This window comes from Raphanus sativus, chromosome 8, assembly GCF_000801105.2.
Source record: "Raphanus sativus cultivar WK10039 chromosome 8, ASM80110v3, whole genome shotgun sequence".
Taxonomy (NCBI): Eukaryota; Viridiplantae; Streptophyta; class Magnoliopsida; order Brassicales; family Brassicaceae; genus Raphanus; species Raphanus sativus.
Genome location: NC_079518.1, coordinates 13,118,138 through 13,137,506, shown reverse-complemented (window position 1 = coordinate 13,137,506; position 19,369 = coordinate 13,118,138). Strand labels below are relative to the sequence as shown.

The 19,369-nt window shown below is 31.5% G+C and overlaps 1 protein-coding gene and 1 long non-coding RNA gene across 3 annotated transcripts; both read right to left on the bottom strand.

Annotated features, from left to right (window-relative positions):
* Positions 1–1,199: 1,199 nt before the first annotated feature.
* LOC130498980 (putative F-box/kelch-repeat protein At3g17540) lies at positions 1,200–9,260 on the bottom strand. The gene is made up of 2 exons (XM_056992856.1): positions 8,404–9,260; positions 1,200–1,350 (listed from the first exon to the last, which is right to left on the bottom strand). Exons 1-2 carry the CDS (start codon positions 9,258–9,260, stop codon positions 1,200–1,202), a joined length of 1,008 nt encoding a protein of 335 aa, XP_056848836.1.
* An 8,175-nt stretch (positions 9,261–17,435) lies between these two features.
* Positions 17,436–18,631, bottom strand: LOC130498337 (uncharacterized). Of its 2 annotated transcripts, XR_008937230.1 has the most exons (3): positions 18,469–18,631; positions 18,329–18,395; positions 17,436–18,184 (listed from the first exon to the last, which is right to left on the bottom strand). It is a non-coding gene; the product is annotated as an uncharacterized LOC130498337 (long non-coding RNA). The 2 variants fall into 2 exon arrangements; XR_008937229.1 differs by having other exon boundaries at positions 18,329–18,631.
* Between the last annotated feature and the right edge of the window lie 738 nt (positions 18,632–19,369).

Here is a 19,369-nt window from a genome sequence, read left to right as displayed (position 1 = left end):
AATTTCTTAGATTTTTGAATAACATGTTTGAATTTCTTAGATTTGACGTATTTCCTAACTGTTTCCCAACTCGTTTGATTTATTGCTTCTGTTATTGAAACTGATAGTTTATTGTGTGAACATTGAGTCTCTATGAAATTTGATCATTAAGTACGGCACTGCACTTATAATATTTGAAGAGTACCTCAAAGGTAAATTGACTATCATGATGCTCTTACTTTATGTTGATGATATATTGTTAATATGGAGTAATTTTAATCTTCTTTAACAACTTATACAGTCCTTAAACTAGAGGTTATCCATGAAAGATCTAGGCTCGCCTCAATATATCTAGGAATTGAGAAACCATCATATTTAGGGGGAATGTTTTTTCATCAAAGAGCGTATCCTGAAGATAGTTTTAATATATCGGTTTGTGGTATATGTTGAAATTTATAAGAGAATTGATTTGGTTATTTTTGTCATACGTCTAACAATAACTGTAGACTTAAGCGTGTTGGAGCTGTGGAGTAATTAAAGGATGATGAACTTATCGGGAATCAATTCGAGATACTGTGTGAGTGAGATTAAAGAACGAGAAAATCTCATGTGGTGATTGTAAGATTAATAGACACGTATTTTGAGCCTTCAAATTAATGCATCTCGTCACACATAATGAGACCCACATAACGAATGAGCGAATCTAGGAGGCCCATTAACCATGGTTGGTCGGGTTATCATATCGCTCTATATTAAGAAGAATATGTCACAATAAAATCCCATGACTACTCTTTTTCCTAAAAGTATTGAACAGTTAGATCCAAATACTTTTTCAGAACTACCATACCATCACAGTTTGGCGGGTAAAATTCAATACCTTATTATTATTCGGTCTGACATTCAGTTTTGTAGTTTGGCGGATAAGCTTCAATACCCTATTATTATCCGGCCTGAAATTCAATATGCATATAATTTTATCTTTTCTGAGGATGCATTTAAATGTGTCAGACTTTTGTCTCCTCAAAAGAATACTGAGGTATGCTATGGGTTTTTTACACTATGTGATAGAACCAAAATCGAGCACCGTCCTTTTTGGTTCATGGACACGATCCAAAGTGGCGATCTTATCAACCAGCTCGACTCAACCAAGGTTTCTCCACCAGTTTGTGATGATCACACCGACCGAGCAGTCCATTCTAAGACCCATGATCGAGCCAGACTTAACTTGGGTCGTGAGGAAACCCAAGACGGACATGCATTCTCATCCGGCAGACCATCCGGACAGTCCCGTAGGCGTCCTTATCTTTACCCCGTGCATCCATCTGGTTCGGATGAACCTGGACATTATCTGAAGGGTCATCTTTGACCAATCTGCATGGAAGACTGAGTCTTTGACTCATTAATTCAGATCTGGTCAAATTTATATTTTCTATACATTATTTTCTGTGCCTTGACTAGATCTGGTCAAATATCTAAATTCTATGTATTGTTTTCCGCATTTCTCATTATTAGTCTTTGACTACAAACACTATAAATATGTAGTCAATTTGATGAATAAAAATCAGATCATTTTGGAGTTTATTTTTGTTTCTTCTCGGAGTGAGAGAGAGAGAGTTCTTTAGCTAGTTCATCGGTTTGAACCGGCTTGTTGATTTGGTGGTCATCCAATCATCTTTGTGTGTTATTTGGTGGTTAGCCAACGCACTACATTCGTTCTTTGGTGGTTAGCCTTAGATCGAGGGTATATCAAGAGCCATTCCGCACCTCTTGACGATCCATTCATTCCATCCCAGTTCCGGAAGTGCCTCGCCTTCTCGGTTCATATCCAACATCCGGCCAAAGCCATCCTCCCGATTTTGGGTCTATCACTATGGCTTACATATTTTCAAAAATACAAGTTTTTTTATCTCTGCATTTTGAAATACTGATTGGGTGGATTGTAAGAAATACCAGAAGATCAACACTAGTTTATGTACAATGCTCGTCCTAACCTCATCTCGTGGTCAGCATATACGTCAAATCCTTTCTTAGTGATCTTGGTACATCACAATCTCGGTTTATTCTGCTTCTCTGCAATAACCTGTCTACAGTTAATTAAGTGCCAATCTCTGCACAATAGGTTGCATCACTTTGATACGGATTATCATTACATTCATGAGCAAGTGGTGATCTAAACTCGACATAATCTAGTATCTCAACAGCTTGCAGACATCTTTACAAAATCATAACCAAGAAAAGCATTTTTCAAATTGAGTAATAAAGTTGGAGTTGGTACATATAAATTATAACACCATGAGAGAATGATAGGCTCACGAAAGTTAAGGCCCATCCCAAGCTGAGAGAGCCTCACACACTGAGTCCGGAGAGTCAAAACAAGACGTAAAGAAATTAAAAGCATTAAATACCACCATATAGACATTTGATTCAAGTTGGAGATTATGTCGCCATTACAATGTACTTCTTGTTATGAATATTGTGTGATGTATATTATGGAATGTTCTAGATTTACTTGTTCCCTATCCAAGTTACTTGTTCACTGCTCCAAGTTATTAGACTTGGTCTCCAAGCTATGTAATCCTATATAAGGAACTCATTACTCATGGAATAAAACAACAATTCATTCATCTCTAAGCCATACGGCTCTCTCTCTTTCTCTCTTTAGTTCGATCTGTTCTAAGACAAGAACACTAGGATTAGAATACTTCTACCTATAAAAGAAGAAATACAGGTCAAGAAATGAGAGTCGATTTTTCTCTATAGTTAAACTATAGTCTCAATACACTCATTCTCCATTTTTTAGATAATTCTTTGGACAAGTCACGGGAAACTCAAACTCTACTATTTCTGAGTGAATTTTAGGAGTTCATATATATATCCCTTTGTAAATCGTTTGAAGTAACTAAATTGAAAGTTTATCTTTATTAAAACGTCTCTTGTTTCTTCACTTTCGCACTCTGTGGGCCCAAGTGTGAGTATGCATCTGATTGGAAAAGTTTGGAACCATCATTGTTCTCTGTCAAACTCCTCCACGACTCTTCAACTTTTGACCCAGATTCGAGCAATCCAACCACCGTCGCCTTTCCTTGCTCTTCATCGCCATCTCATGACAGCTAGAGAAACGCAACTCTATCTTTGACACACTCGTCTTTAATATTTTACAACCTTACCACTGAAAGAATGACGAATTTATAAAAGTTGTGAAGTTACTCCCTTCAAGTTTGAAAAACAGAACCAATGTATACTTACTGTCCTAATTTTCTTAATTGACAATGTCTAAATCTCCACCTTCATCTTCATCTTCCTCTATTTTAATTTAGAAGGTATCGAAACCAGTTTCGGACAAACTTCTTAAGAATTACGTTGACGTGTCTGCGTTTCAGTTCAATTATCAGAAAAGTGGAATCTGATCTCCACCGTTTCAGCGCACCACTTTTCTTACACCACAAAGCACAATTCTCACAGGAAAAGAAACTTGATAGTCATCTAGGACTCTAACTAAAAGATGAAATATATTATTTTCCCAAAGAAAAAAGGGGAAAATTATCCTATATAAGAAAAGATGAAATATTTGCAAGGAAACCAAGTTGGTTGGATACGTATAGTATCTTAGACCCCATATGACTTCAAGGTATATTTTACACAAATTTTCTTGTTGGTGGTTAGTCACTACAGATTTACTCTGCAAGACTTAGAATACAAGTAATAGTTGAAACATAGAGAGATCAATCATTTGAAGTGATTCTCCGCTAAAGCTCTTTCCCTTTTTTTTGTATATGTATTCAAGAGTTTCTGCTTCTCTCAAAGATCAAATTCATTCAATGTAAAAGTTAAAGATCATTAAGAATACCATTTTAATTTGGGAAAATTGCCAATAGAGAACAAAAAAATAAGGGTGTTGTCCCTTTGGTATAAATTCATTTTTGTCCAATTTTTCTCTTTTCTACCCTTTGTATTTCTGAAAACTAATGAAAAAAAAATACTTTTGTGAATCAAAAAAATATTAAAAATATAAACAATTAATAAAACACCTATATACACAAGCTGGTATTTTTTCTTTTTTCAAAAAGTTAATAAATAAAAATTTGAAAATACGTTTTACTAAAGGTAGAATGTGCCTTCTACGGGAAATGGTATAGTAAAAAGCGATTTCTAAAATAAACACGTTCATCTACTATTTTTAGAATGTACATTCTACTATTTACTAATTTTCTAAAAAATTGGAATGCGCATTCTACTAATTCTAAAGCTATCTACTTTTCGTCCAGAAGCATCTTCTACTTTTATTAAGTATTCTAAATTTCGCAGAATGTATTTTCTAAAATGTACTCTTCCGTCTACTAAAAGTAGAAAGCATGTTCTAGATTTTTGTCAATCTTCTAAACTTTTAGATACGGATAAGATTATCTGATTTTTGCGAAAATTAATGAAAATTTCAGTTAAGGAAATATTCTAAAAATCTCCTAAAAATATTCTAACTTTCTAAAACGTGTTATTTTCGATTTTACTTGTCAAAAGTTTTTAAAAAATGATTCTCTCTTGTCTTCTTCATTAATCTATGGTTTTTCCATAATTTTTCTTTTGATTTTTTTTCACAAATCCTTGTTCTCTATGATACATATCTATACAACATGTGGTGTTTTGAAATTATTTGTAATTTTTTGTAAAGTTTTATTTTTATTTTTATAAAGTTTGCAAATTTTATTTTTATTAAAAGTTTTATTAAAAACATTTTTAAAAGTTCTATTTTAATTAAAAAGTTAGATAAAATTAAAAAGGTTATAACCGTTTTAAACTTTTTATAAAAATAAAACTTTCTAAAATGTTTTTTATAAAGTTAGTTTAAAGTTTTTATGAATTTTTTTTTGTAAAGTTTTATTTTTTATTTTTATAAAGTTTAAATTTTTTATTTAATTAAAGTTTTATTAAAAACGTTTAAAACTTTTTATAAAAATAAAAATTTGTAAAATGTTTTTTAATAAGTTTATTTAATGTTTTTATTAAAAAAATTGTAAATTATTTTTATTTTTACAAAGTCTATTTTTTTTTTAAAAAATAAACTTTTTATTTTATTTTCCCTTTTTAAAACGTTTTAAATTAAATTTCTAAAAAAATCTTTTAGTTTAATGTGTTTAATAAAAACTTTAACCAAACTTTATAAAATTTGTAAACTTTATAAAAATAAAAATAAAACTTTACAAAAAGTTATTAATAAAAAGTTTAAACAAACTTTATAAAAATACATTTTAGATTTCTTTATTTTTATTAAAATTTTTGATAAAATTAAAAAGTTTATAAATATTTTAAACTTTTTATAAAAAATAAAACTTTGTAAAGTGTTTTTTATTAGGTTGATTTAACGTTTTTTGTTAAAAAAAATTGTAAATTATTTTATTTTTATTTTTATTAAGTTTTACAAAGTTTATTTTTATTAAAAAAAATTAAAAGTTTTTATTTTTATTTTTCCTTTTTAAATGTTTTTAATTATTATTTGTTTTAAATTATATTAACTTAATGTGTTTAATTAGATTAATCAAGAGTTAGTTTTGAGATTATGAAAGAAATTATACTAAAAGGACAACTAAATGATGGTTTTATACCATAGGGACAACCATGCTGAATTTTTGTTCTGTTTTGGTAATTTTCCCTTTTAATTTCAATCAAAAGAAGAGACACCATAAAGCTCTATCTTTGTCCATTTATCACAACTAGATAGAAACAAGTACTTTAAAAAATTGATATCCTCAGCAGAAAGAAAAACATCATCAAAGCTAGAATGAAATAAATAAACTATAGTTAGGTACTTCATTTGTGACTAACCTCCTTGCTTTTCTTCTTGTTTTGACTTGGGGATCTGAGCTAAACTTGGAACATAACTGAGGAGACGTGGGCGCGTGACCAAAAAATACTCTCTCTATAAACTTCTCCAAGAAAGTAAATGTGTTCACCACCTGCCATGCCTCTACTACAACAGACTACCACTTTATACTCTTCGTCCACTACGGAAAAACTCAACCCATCGATATATCTTGGTAACCCAAATTTATTAAAATCCTCTACTAAGAATTTTGTCCAAGACACCCCTTTCACGTCATCGATCTTATTGCTTGTCACTACAAGAAAACATCGGTATTCTAAGGGAAATACCAAGAGAAAATGAGTTCCTCGGAAATTTCTGACCAAAAATCGAGAAAATACCGAGGAAACCAAAAAATGTGGTTTCCTCGAAATTTTCTCAATATTTTTTGAGGAAATTTCGAAGAGGATTAACTTCCTCGGTATTTTTCGAATGAATACCGAAGAAACCTTGTTCGTCGGAAAAAAACCGACGGATATTTCTGATATTTCGACGACATCTTGTAGCCGTTAGAGAGCCGTTGGGAGAGCCGTTGGAGGATTTTAAAAATGCCGAGGAAATTTCGAGGAAATCTCGGTTTCCCTCGGAATTTCCTCGGAATTTCCTCAGTATGCCGGGAGGTTTCATCTATAAATACAGCCACCCCTCTTCCTCTTCATTCACTCCATTTCTTCTTCTTCTCTCCTACTATTACGAATTTGATTCCAAAAAAACATGTCTTCTTCAAATTATTTTCGTTCTTGGATCGATCGACCTCATTTGGATCCAGACACGAGATTGCTTACGGAAGAATACAATCAAGGTATAATCGAGTTCATGAGGGTAGCTCGCCGACAACCGGAAGCAGAAACAAGTAAGTTAAGATGTCCTTGCTCTAATTGTAAAAATAGAAAAGTTATTAAAGAGTGGGATGTTTGGACTCATCTATATTTGAGTGGGTTTACACGAAGTTACAAAATTTGGTATCATCATGGGGAAACTGATTATGAACTTGGTAGTACTAGCGAACCTCAGCCGGCGGTTAGATTAGAAGAACCAATTAGAGCGGATGTAGATTATGGTGTAGGTACTGAGCAGATGATAAATGATCATTTTAGAGGGGAAGATTTACCCAATGCAGAAGCTAGGAGATTTTATGAAATGTTGGATGCTGGAAAGCAACCATTGTACGAAGGTTGCAGAGATGGTCATTCAGCTTTATCATCTGCTATGAGACTGATGAGCATTAAAACAGATTATAACTTGGCTGAAGACTGTGTGGATGCGATAGCTAATTTTGTTAAAGGTATTCTACCTAAGGATAATGTAGCTCCAGGTTCATACTACGAGGTTCAAAAACTCGTAGCTGGGGTTGGTTTATCTTATCAGGTAATAGATGTATGCAGCGATAACTGCATGATTTATTGGAGGATGGATGACCAGCGGACTACATGCAAATTTTGTGGGAAGCCTCGTTATAAAGATACGAGTGGAAGAGTTCTAGTGCCATATAAAAGGATGTGGTATTTGCCTTTGACGGAAATGTTGCAGAGGTTGTATCTTTCGGAACTTACAGCGCAACGAATGAGATGGCATGCGGAGCACTCAACAGATGGTGAGATTAGACATCCTTCAGATGCAAAAGCGTGGAAACATTTCCAATCAAAGTATCCCGACTTTGCGTATGAGAGAAGAAATGTTTACCTTGGATTATGTACTGATGGTTTCAGCCCGTATGGAAAGAGTGGAAGACAATATTCTCTATGGCCAGTCATTGTTACATCATACAACTGCTTGCCTCGAGTTCGGATCAACCAAATCGTTGAAGCGGTAAGTTCTTTTTTTAAAGTTCAATTCATTTTTTATATTATTTAAATTTGACACTTTCTTTTTCAGTCGGTTCCAAAGAAGAAGGGCCGTTTGTTCGGTTTGGCTCGTCGGTCCAACTCGGTTCCGTCTGCTTCTGCACCACCGTCCTTTGTTGATCAAGAAGTCCTTCTGAGTGAGATGAGGGACAAGGATGCTCACATATCTGCGTTGGAGTCCATGGTGGCGAGTCAAGAGGCGGGCTGGGAGGCACAGAGGAAGCTGAACGAGCAAATGATGGCGATGATGAGGAGCATGAACCCGAACGCGAATGTGGAGCTCTCGACCATGCCAGACCCGAACGTCCAAAACCCGTAGTTTAATTTCTTTCAAAAACTCGAAATGTTTTATTTTGATTTGTATGACTTTGAAATTTAGATAATATGTTTTCAATTTAAATTTAAATTTTATATTTTCGAATTTAAATTTTAAAAATATTTTTTTTACATAATTTTTTTTTAAAATAATTTTCAATATATTCCGAGGAACAACTGTCCTCGGTATATACCGAGGGAAGTGTTCCTCGGAATATTCCGAGGGCTATTCCCTCGGTATAATCCTCGGTATATACCGAGGGAATGGTTCCTCAATATATATCGAGGATCTTTTCGACAAACGCCTGTCCTTTAAATCTCCTCGGAATTGTTGTTCCTCGAAATTCCGTCACAAAATTTCGAGGAAATTTCGAGGAAAAATGAAATTTCGAGAAGATTTTTTCAAGGGACTTTTTTCTCGGTATTCCGACGACATACCGAGAAAAAAATCTCTCAGTATTAACGTGTTTTCTTGTAGTGTGTGGTGGAAACAACGCATTAAAATCATAAAGTAACACCGCGAGTTGTTCTTCTCTAACAACCGATAGAGCCTCTCTATCATGAAAATCACCACTCTCATGGGGAAGAGTGAAAGATACAAATCTCTCCGTTGTGAAATCAAAGCATAGTATATAGGGAAAGCCAACTTCTCCATCTGTAGCAATCCAGTAAGTATTTCCTTTCAACGACACGTCAGAATAACGCCTCCACTCTTTATTACCGTGTTCATCAAGAACCCTCCATGAATCAGAACTAAACTCATACATCTCAGAATAAAGAAAGGTAGACCACAAGATTTTGTAGCTACGGACGGAAGAAGATTCACTCTTTCCGTATCCAAATCCATACATGTTATTACCCTTGTAACAATTTCTTTGTTTGATACTTTTGGTTTCACCAGTACATGGGTTCCAAACCACAAGTCTTTTGTTTTTCTCCGTGGAGCATAATACCAACCCGTCGCAGTGATATATTCCAGATATTATTAGGTCTTTCAAATCCTTTAGACGCCTAAGTTTTCCTGTAGACTTCATCAATGGATAAGCACCTTGGTGGGCTCCTTGGAGATTGAGGTTCACTGAATGAACCCTAAAGTCCATATGTAAGATCACCTCTTTCGCTGCCTTGTCCGAGTTCTTCTTCACGAATTTTGGATCTTTGAATAAAACGTACCATCGTTTGCAAGTGGTTTGCAGTTTTGCTAGAGACTTGGGTGGAACCCTAGAGGGTATTTCTGTTTCTAACTCACAGGGAAGGTCGGAAATCATATTTGTCTTCTTCTGATTTTCCCGTCTGACACGGCAACCAGAAGTTAGAGGTTTATATATAAAAACTAAAATTACCCTATTTGGATCATCCAAGCGGGATCTCCATCCAAGCCCAATTGCATTTTAGTTTCTTTTTTTTTTAACAACACAATTGCATTAGTTTTAGAGATCCCTTAGTTTTATATACAAAGGGCCAGAACTCAATATATATAAATGACAGTAGTATTCATATATTTATTATTATTAGTTGTACGTGTTTTGTTGCTTATCCTTTTGAGAATAATGCAAAACAGAAATTGTTCAATTGGAATTTTTAGATGATATTATAAAATATTCAAATAGAAAATTATAACATGTTAAAGATAATAATTATAATTAATGTTAAATTTATTATATACATACTATAAAGAGAAATTGCAGTGTATATACAAACATAACAAGCATATTTGCTAGGATGGATTTTTGGTTTAACAGGCGACGTGTTTTTTCTTAATGACCAGACTATCCCTATTCACTAGTTTGATACATTAGATTTCATCATTACACGTGAAGCAAGAGACAAAATGAAAAATATCATCACTATATAGTTCGTAATTATATCCTACATCTTTCTCATCCCCTTGTTTTCTCCGCAACCTCATTTTCTCCAATCTCTCTCCTCTGAATTTTACAGTCGTTTTGTCATTTTCTAAAATTTTCTACAACTTGTTCTCTCATTTTGTCCCGACTATGAATTACCGGAATAATCATCCTTCAATCTCAATCGCATCTACTTTTCCGGCGAAACCCCTATTCTCATCGGCTCTCCGGTGGAACCGTTGTCTCACAACACCATAAATCATTCCGGATACGTCTAGGCCCTCCAAATGATCATGATCTGCGCTCACTGAAGCTGTACGACGAGACTCTGCAACTGATGTAACTAGTGCTGAAGATGATGATTTTTCATATACCCCTAGGAATGGTAGCAAGGCAGCACACGCAAGGACGTTGGATACTGCTAAAAAAGTAGACATCTTCACATTCCTCACCCTTTTTCCTGCTTTCGACCATTCATGGTTATCCAGCTATTAATGACATTGTAACAAAATTTTAAAACATAGCCGGTTAACTGAGTCATGTTATTTATTCGACTTGTATTAGCTATAGTAACCGGATAATAATTTGGTTAGACTTACATTTTCTAAAATAGCTGTACGGATAGAATTTTGTAAACTGTGTGTCACATCTATTATCCGGCTAATCATCGATTAAAACACATATTTCTCTAAATATCCGGCTAATCAAAATGTTATATTTTTCATTGTATGGGTAGGTGTGATTTCTATCATTCTGCATGAGAGTAACCTTGAGGTCGACGAAGCGCAGCTATGTTTCTCTAACGAGGCCAATGATGCAGCTTTAGGCAGGAAAAAGAGTGAGGAAAAGCACAAGCCAAACCCTCACCAATAACGGCGCTGATGCGGATTATGTTGCTTCACATTGTACAAGAGAAGATCAAAGGCGATATTAGCAAGCTACTAACTCTACTTTTGGTCTGTAATGTTGGATAACCAGCTATTTATCCTCATTCCATTAGACATTTATATACTTAGCCGTCTAGTATATAAGTTACCCAGCAAACATATTTTTGTGATGTCGTCAACATTATGTAATATATCCGGATTCATCATCATTTATCCGTTAAAGACCAAGATTAGCCGTCTATTTCAACAAATATCACCATGTCCAAGTGTCATCGTTTTTAAGAGTAATCTAACTAGAATCTACATATATATATATTCACTAAATCTCACACAATGAACCATAAATTTGTAAATATCTTTTTTTATTTTAAAATGCACTAATAACAAGTGATTTATCCATCTTACAATATATTAGGAGGATTTGTTTTATTTTTAGGCGTTCTAATTGGTCAGAATGCACGTTCTAATTGGTTAGAATGCACGGTTAATAGTAGGTGCATGGCATAGCATGTAAACGTTATTGTGTATATATATTTTTCCTCATCATTACTTTACATGTAATGATTACGAAACTCTTGAGCTTCTCACGTAAAAAAGAGAGAGAGACCACGTAGGGGCATCGATGTATTTTTCAGGGGCAGAAGTTGGGTCTGAAGCTTGGGCTTCCTCTTTTTCCATATCTGCAAATATTGCCACCAGACTGTATTTAATGTGCAAATGCCTCTACTATAAATACTAACTATAATCAGTCTTAAATTAATATGTACTTTTAATATCTTCGAATATAGCAAGATATAAATGATATATCTCTATAAAATAATTTAAAAAACAGTTTCTTACGTGTTTTACTCATTTTGGTTCTCACAGAAGTTAATTACACAAATAATTTTAATGATTTTATTGTTATCCAATTACTATTACTAAAAAAATTAATTTCCATTTTATTAACAAAGTCTTAATTATGTTTTAATTATAATATATTCTATTACAATAGGAACATGATCTATTGATAAATGTTATGTCAAACTATGTATTTAACTTATTTAAAGGACTATTCTATCAAATTAAATTGATATTAAATAAAAATATGATTACAAAAAATTCAAATACAAAAATTAAATTTTCAAAAATATTTAATTTTCAAAAAATTAAAACAAAAAATATACACAAGCTTGAAAGGACGGGTCATAATATGGTTTCCTTTCTAAAATGCCATATAAATAATAATAAAGAAAATATTTTCCCTATTTATAAAATATATAGATGTGTATATATAAAATGAATTTTATTGGAGAATTTTCAAAAATACCACTTTGAGTACCATTATTCATCTTTACCACCACTAAAAACACATTTTCAAAAATATCTTATTTATTACGAAGTTAAAGACTCTTATATATTTGTTTTTATATGCTTTTCAAATTTCTAACCCCAAACTCTAAATCCTAAATCCCCAATTCTAAACCCTAAACCCTAAATTCTCAACTCTAAACCCTAAACTATATACCCTAAATTCAATATCTGAAACCCTAAACCCTAAAACCTCAACTATAAACCCTAAATTCTCAACTCTAAACTACATATCATAAACCCTAAAACATCAAATCTAAACCCTAAATCCTAAACCTTCAAATCTAAACCCTTCATTAAAAATAGTGGTAAAAGTGGTTAGTGTAAACATGAAAAATGGTACTATGAAAGTGGAATTTTGGCAATTTCCCAATTTTATTTTACTTACTTTATATTTTCCCTATAAACATAAATAAAAAGGAAATATCTATAAATTTTAAAGATGTATAGGTTTATATATATAATAATTTATATACTAAAAATTATTATGATTATTTCTTGATCGAATGATTTAAAGAAAATAATTTTTAAACAACATAAAGTGATCATCTGATATCATGTTTTTTGAAATCACATCCCAAATTAACAAAAATACAAAATTATAAAATAATATTTTACCTAATTTTTATAGATAAAATTGTAAAATGTCTTCACAGTTCTAAACAAGTGATTTACCAATTAGTAGGATACAGCTATTTTACCAATATTCATATATGTCCATGAATTTTAAAATATTATAAAATATGTTTATTAATGCAACTACAACATTATGTTTTGTTTTCTACTTTTTAAAAATAAACATACATTAAATTACATAATATTTTAAAAATATTTTTATAAATAGAAAAGGATGAACTCAACTAAATGAAGCTAAAAATCTAATTTTAATCTTATTAAAGTAAAACAGAAAAAGCATTTTCAAATTGGAATGATATATGAAAAGACATACCCAAAAAGGAACACTTGAACTGATCCAAAATATTATATTTGAAATGAAATATCTAATTAAGATGAGAACATACATATATAAAAACAATCTTTTGAATTTTTGGATGTAATTACTTATGAATTCGTAATTAACAGATGAAGTTTTGAAAACTTCCGTTTTGGTTTGCTTATGAAACTCTTAATCACTTAGTACATCAACTTTCTATAATTTTATCCAAAATAACATGCACCAATTGTTTTAAATATTACAAGTATTTATTGATGCAATTCTGGCTTTTTATTTCTTTTAAAAATGAAATTAAATTAAATATGAAAACTTGTATATAAATATATCTACAAATATAATAGAATGAACCAAACTAAATGAAACTAAAAATAAAAATTCAGTTTTAGCTTAATAAAAAGTTTATTGTTTTACATTAAAAACAAAAATGGGGCTCAACATACCTTACATGAACCGATCAAAATTATTATACATTAAATCTCTTATCTGATTAAGATAAAAACAAAATGATACTTGATACAATATTACTTTTCATGATATAAATAAGATAACTTGAAACTTATAAACAAATGAATAAATGTTTGTATCCCTGCACAAAGAACATTATTATGACACCTAATATTATTTATTTACTTATCAAAAATATAAATTATAAAATTAAGTGAAAGTTCAAACAACGAGAAATTATTATGATTTAACTATTTTGTACGTGTTTATTTTTGTGCATGAGTCCCGAAAATATTATCTAATATATATTATATATTATCTAAGAGCAATGTGCTCTATAAATCTAAAGTATTAAAGTTCTCAAAAATAAATCAATATCAATAAAGGTATATATTAAAAATCATAAAAGTTGTACTAGTTAAGAAGAGTCGGAGAGCTTTTAAAAACAATGTCAAGAATACATTAAAAACTATCATATACATAGGATTGTGACGGATCCGAATATCCGAAAATTTTGGGATATCCAGATTCGGATTCGTCTATCCGTGGATTTAGTAACCGGATCCGGATTCAAAACTTACAGATATTCGGATTTCGGATATCTGTCTATATCACACTATCTGCGGATATCCGGATTCGTAAAAATAACTAATAAAAAAAATTAATTTATGAAAATTTTAAAATAATACATAAATTAAATATTTATACAAGATATATATATATATATATATGAAATAAAATATTAAAAATTAAAATATAGTATTATAAAACTAGTTTTATGAATAAATATTAATATATCAAATATAATTATTAATAAAATTTAAAAGTTTTAATATGTTTTATAAATATCGATCCGGATCCAGGTATCCGGGCCTTAAAATATTAAGATATCCGTATCCGGATTCGGTTTTGACTGATCCTTGATTTTACTATCCGAATATCCTATTTTTGGAGCGGATCCGAAATGAATCTCAAATTGACTCTGAATCCCGGATAATAAGCCTCAGGCCTAGGTTCAACTTTTGAAATAACTTTAAAATAAAGTAGACTTTTAGCAAATCATTTTAGACATCATACTTCATTTTTGGGTTTCCGAAACAATGTAATTTGTAAGAATATTTTTACCCATATATAGAGCCACCAAATGTTCTATATATAGTCTATGGGCCTGATTAGAAAAAGCTGCAATTTTTCGTTTTTTTAGAATTAAGCATATTTTTATATGTTGTAAATTTTAATTGGGATAATTTGCAAAATACCGTACTTAGGATTTGAAATTTGAAAATACACTGTTTTTAATTTTTTTTTTTTAAACTACACTTTCTTTAAGGTGAATTTATCTTTTTGCCCCCAATTTGATATATCAATAATTAATATATAAATTCGAAATTAATAAGAATTATAATTATTTATGTTTAAACTAAATATGTGTTTTAAGATAAATCCTGAAGCTAAACCAAGAGTTCCGTAAGGATGAACAAAGAGATGATGATGACTAAAACTATTGGTTTTACCAAAGAGAAAAAATAGAAACAGCGTACGTACATAGGAGAGGATTATATATATTTATATAGATGAATAAGCTTCTTGTTTAGTTCATCAAGTTTTTGATCAAATGCATCTTGAAGTGCAAGAAAGCTGTAACCAGAGCTGAATCTAATGAAAACGAAGAAAGCAGACATGTTTTTTTCTTATTCTTGGTTTCACATTCTTAGTTTTACAAAGATAGTGGCATTAGCATTTGAAAAAAAATAACTGTGTTGTTCTTTCTTCTAAAAATGAAACGAGACTTTTTAAAAAAAATTGTCTGCTCAAAACATTGTGCAGTTCAATTGGCTTCTCAATGCAAACAAACGGCATCAGTGGAAACCCATTGAAGAGCATAGCCGCCTTAAAATTCAAGAAAAGCAAAGTATGTGTTCCTTCTGAGATAAGGAAGGTTATGACCTGAGTGAAAATAGTTCACAGGTGATAATGTCGCTCGCGTCTAGCGAAGCAGAAGGTTTCCAGCACCAAGGACCAGAACCAGAACCAGATTGAATATAAATTCTTTCAGTCCGTTGAATGTTACTCCGCTACTCATCTCATACTCACAGAGCCGTAAAATATTAGATTCTAACTCATTGCCCAACCTATTTATACTGAAATCTTCATGACCCATCTTAACTATATCGTCAAATTTCAGACTTCAAACCTTCCTTAAAGGTAAATAACATGATTTTCCTGAAAAAAAAACAGAACTATTGTCAGAACTGAAGAGAAGCAGAATCAATAGAGAAAGGAAAATCATGTTTCTGTGTTGCGTACCTTTAGAAAAGAAAAAAAACAGAGAAAGGAACAAAAAATTCAGAAAAAGAGAGGATGGGAGAAGGAGACGAGAAGACGACCCGTTGCTTTCTTTTATTTTTTCAAAACACTAAAAAAATTTAAGATATATTAAAAAAGTATGGGAACGATATTGTTTAGTATATTAAAAAGATATTATACAGATTCTAACAATTTTCAAACAATTTTTTAAAAATATAATAAGAATTAAGAAATACTAAAATTGGGCAATTTGGTAAATTTATATATAAATAAGTGTATTTTCCAAAAGCTTAAACAATGATGTATTTTTCAAATTATAATCTTATTGAAGTGCATTTTTCCAAAATTCTCCTTTTAATTTTATAGGTGGTCGTATGTTTGCGAACATTTAATATTTTAGTTATAAATCTTCAGACCAAGATATCAGTACGATTTTGTCTTTTGCAACCTAAAAACATGATTGGAAAAGTTTTGGCAGTGTAAAAAAGATACAGAGTGTGATTGGTAGTTTAAAGAGTAACCGAGAGTAATTAATATGGAGGAACTGAGTGGAACAATAGCAGAGTAAATAGTATAATAATGAAAAGAAACATATCTATTCACAGCGTAACAAACTTTTTCTCTTCACATAGGAAGAAGAAAAGAATTGATAGTTTTACTCTATTTAAACATGAGAAATTGCCAAAAATACAATTTCCATAATACCACTTTTCATGTTTACACTAACCACTTTTACCACCATTTTTAATAAATGATTTTAGATTTGAAGATTTAGGATTTAGAGTTTAGATTTGATGTTTTAGGGTTTATGATATATAGTTTAGGGTTTAGAGTTGAAGATTTAGGGTTTATAGTTGAGGTTTTAGGGTTTAGGGTTTATGGTATTGAATTTAGGGTATAAAATTTAGGGTTTAGGGTTTAGAGTTAAAGATTTAGGGTTTAGAGTTGAGAATTTAGGGTTTAGGATTTAGAATTGGGGTTTTAGGATTTAGATTTTAGGGTTAGAATTTTGAAAAACATTTAAAACAAAGATATAAGAATTTTTAACCTTTTAGTAAATAAGATATTTTTGAAAATATATCACTATTGGTGGTAAAAGTGAATAACGGTACCTTCAAAGTGGTATTTTTGAAAATTTCCCAAACAGTTACTAGCGAAAATGTAAGTGGAAAATTTTCAACCTGATTGGCATATTAATAGCTGAAGCAGGAATAAATAAGTTTCTCGCTGAAAATATTACGCCACTAGTGACATACAGTCAGAACCCTGGGTCAGAACCATAGTTGTGGAAAGACTTAACCACAATCAAGTTATATACCTCAATGTCTTAACATGATTTTTTTTTTCCAGTATATATATATATACTCCCTCCATTTAATTTCAAATGCCATTTTAAATTTAAATACATGAAAATTAATAATTTTTTTTTATATTTTCTAAATAAAAACATCATTACCTATATATTTAACCATAGTTCAATCAATAAAAAATAATCCCTAGAATTAAGTTAATAAATTTTACTCTGAAATTATAAAACGATATTTATTTTGTAATGAAAATTTTATTTACAACGAAACCGAATGAAAAGAGTACTATTTAAAAAAAAATCTTTACGTTTAGGTTAACATTTGCCATGTGAAAGAAAGAGCACAATGATTCCTTGGGAAAGAAACAGCACTCAATGATTTGTACTCTGTGCCCAAAATCAACGCATCTTTTCTATTAGCAAAGAAACAAAAAAAAAGAGAGAAAAATAAACAGACAAATGTTCTGTGCACCTTCCCACTCATCCTCCATTATTTGCTGAAAATCCATTACTTTGTCATTACCACAAAAGTCTCCATCAAACCTTTCCTAATGAATCTGGAACCCTCCAATCAAAAACTTTCTGTTCTGTCTTAATTTTATAAACTGACAATGTCTGATTCTGCATCTTCATCTTCCTCTGTTTTAACTCAGAAGGTATCAAAACCAGTTTCAGACATGCTTCTTGACAAGTACATTGACGTCTCTGAGTTTCAGTTCGATTACCAGAAAAGTGGAATCTGGTCTCCACCTTTTCAACGCACCGCTTTTCTTACACCACAAGGCACAATTCTTACAGGCAAAGAAATGGCAGAGAAGCTCGACAGTTTTCTAGAACCTCCACGGATCAAATGGTATAATTTTTATTGTTGTCGTTGAATACGCTTTGTATATAATCTGGATCTACAATGTACGAATTTTTGTTTTGTTGTCACCCTCAAAAGATTTTTTTCAGACACAAGAAACAAAAATAGAAACCTGTTTTTAAACAGAGTGCTCTGTTCCACAGCTTCTTTGCCAGTGATTCCATCTTTCTCTGGTGGATGATTCTGAGGATCTCTTGTGAAGGGTTCGCTAAACGGAACCGTACTTTTGACCTAAAACAAACACACAAAATAGCTCAAATAAGAAATTAAACATCTTCTTGATTTAATCCTCAATTCTTGTGAAAATGAGTTTCTCAAATTTTCTGTCTTTAACTTGCAAGTGAGAATGAAGTCAAGCTCCTTTTTTAAACTCACACTTGGAGGTTGTTTGCTTAGATCTGGTCAGTTTACGCCAGCAGAGCCAACATGAACAAACCTGTAGCTGTAAGTAACCCAATCGTCAAATCAGAGTTAAGTGATGAGTTTGGTTTCTAAGGAGTATGAAAGAAACGGACCATTGAGTTACAGGCCCTTGAATGTACTCTCGAATGGGCCTTCTTTGAAAGTCGGGTTAAGCTTACCGTCATACTCAAATTTGCTAAACATAAGTTGAAAAGAAAAAGCAAAAGAGAACCAACCATTTATCAAAGAAAGTTTAAACAAAACAAACCACTGGTGTGTTACACCAAAAAAAAAAAAACAAACAAACAAACCACCGGTTAGATCTTTTAAGTATGTTATTTATAGAAATACATCGGTTTCGACTTTTTAAAAACAGACATGTAAAGTTAAAAAGACTAATCAAGTTGCATGACTCAACTTACCCCCACCAACGAAAAGAAGCTTCCCGTTCTCAAGCCCAACACTATCTTTAACAGCATTGATCAAGTTCTTCATTCCAACATATTCCACTGAATCGGGAGAGTCGCCTTTTATCTATGTATCATTTCACAATCTATATGTTTTGTTTATTGAACACTGAGCTTAAGAAATGTTCTTTTTTTTTTGCTAAAACTGTAAATATCATATAATGAAAAAGTTGATTTTACAAAGAGATCAATTGATCTGTACCATCTTGGCAAAAATAAAGAAAAAACAAGATGGATACAAAATGGATACAAGCTTATGAAAGTGATGCCTTTATCTTAACCACATACTCATAAGTGATCTAAACGTCTTCCTCAACCTTCTAGCTGAGATGATGTTTTTAACCTCTTTATCAATGGAGAGAAATGTTCTTTCAGTCCCATTACCTCTGGCTAGAAGAACCTGACTCCTTGCGCTAAAACCCATATCTAAAAACCCTCATTTCTTAGAGCATCTCCAAAAGACTCTCTATTTTAGAGTTTGCAAAAACTCTATATTTGAAGTTTCAAGGTGTTTCTCTCCAAAAGCAAAACTTTAAACTTAACTTTA

Bases quoted from the DNA above. Each gene is read 5' to 3' on its own strand.
- LOC130498980 (XM_056992856.1), bottom strand. From the start codon at position 9,260: ATGATTTCCGACCTTCCCTGTGAGTTAGAAACAGAAATACCCTCTAGG. The intron at 1,351-8,403 runs GTCCCTTGAAAA...TCTTCCATGCAG, and splicing joins GTCGGAATACCGAGAAAAAA to ATTGGTCAAAGATGACCCTT.